Genomic DNA, 1299 nt, shown 5'->3' with positions numbered 1-1299 from the left:
TGGAGCCGGCCGGCCCCTGCCCGGCGCCGCTGCTCCCCGCCAACGATTCCTACCACGGCCGAAACTGCAGCGCCGAGGAAGGGACCTACCAAGATGCCACCCCTCTCTCCGGGAAGATCGTGCTCGCCGTCGTCCTGGCGCTCGTCACCCTGGCCACGGTGCTCTCCAACGCCTTTGTCATCGCCACGGTCTACCAGACGAGGAAACTCCACACGCCGGCCAACTATCTCATCGCCTCGCTGGCCGTCACCGACCTCCTCGTCTCCATCCTCGTCATGCCCATCAGCACCATGTACACTGTGACCGGCAAGTGGACGCTGGGCCAGATCGTCTGCGATATCTGGCTGTCCTCGGACATCACCTGTTGCACGGCGTCCATCCTGCACCTCTGTGTCATCGCCCTGGACCGCTACTGGGCGATCACCGACGCCGTCGAGTACTCCACGAAACGGACTCCCAAGCGGGCAGCGGGCATGATCGCCTTGGTGTGGGTCTTCTCCATCTGCATCTCCATGCCCCCTTTGTTTTGGCGGCAGGCGAAGGCCGAAGAAGTCTCTCACTGTGTGGTGAACACGGACCACGTCCTCTACACCGTATACTCTACGGTGGGAGCCTTCTACTTCCCCACTCTGCTGCTGATAGCCCTCTACGGGAGGATCTACGTGGAAGCCAGGTCGCGGATTTTGAAGCAGACGCCAAAGAAAGCAGGTAAAAGACTAACGCGGGCTCAGTTAATCACAGACTCCCCGGGGTCGTCCTCCTCCGTCACGTCCATAAACTCCAAGGCCCTCGAGGGATCCAGCGAAACGGGCTCCCCCGTGTACATGAACCAGGTGAAGGTGAAGGTCTCGGATGCCCTGCTGGAGAAAAAGAAGCTCACGGCCGCTAGAGAGCGGAAAGCTACAAAGACTTTAGGGATTATTTTAGGAGCCTTCATCGTCTGTTGGCTGCCCTTTTTCATCATCAGCCTGGTGTTGCCTATTTGCAAGGACGCTTGCTGGTTCCACATGGCCATCTTTGACTTTTTCACTTGGCTTGGATATCTCAACTCCCTCATCAACCCCATCATCTATACTATGTCTAACGAAGACTTCAAGCAAGCTTTCCACAAACTCATACGTTTCCGATGCACAAGCTGAACATCTTGAATGCGATGTGTTCGCCGGGGCTGCCCCCTTGCACGCCCGTGCCCGACGCCACAGGTAGGTGCGCGCCCCCGCCGCGGCGATGCTCGGGGCGGGAGGGCCTTGGGGGTGGTGTGTGTGTGGGGGGGGGACACACACAATATCGGGAATGGGG

At 59.1% G+C, this 1299-nt stretch overlaps 1 protein-coding gene across 1 annotated transcript in view; it reads left to right on the top strand.

The window, feature by feature from the left end:
• The window catches only part of HTR1B (5-hydroxytryptamine (serotonin) receptor 1B, G protein-coupled), a 21179-nt gene that overhangs the window by 18452 nt on the left and 1428 nt on the right, over window positions 1-1299 (top strand). Inside the window, exon 3 of the mRNA XM_009887512.1 lies at window positions 6-1202. Within this exon, the coding sequence (XP_009885814.1) occupies window positions 6-1139 (1134 nt within the window). The 3' untranslated portion in view covers window positions 1140-1202. The remainder of the gene's footprint in view (window positions 1-5; window positions 1203-1299) is intronic.

This window comes from Charadrius vociferus, unplaced genomic scaffold, assembly GCF_000708025.1.
Source record: "Charadrius vociferus isolate BGI_N301 unplaced genomic scaffold, ASM70802v2 scaffold185, whole genome shotgun sequence".
Lineage (NCBI taxonomy): Eukaryota > Metazoa > Chordata > Aves > Charadriiformes > Charadriidae > Charadrius > Charadrius vociferus.
Note: the sequence above shows the minus strand (reverse complement) of the source record. Positions and strands in the feature narration are given on the sequence as shown.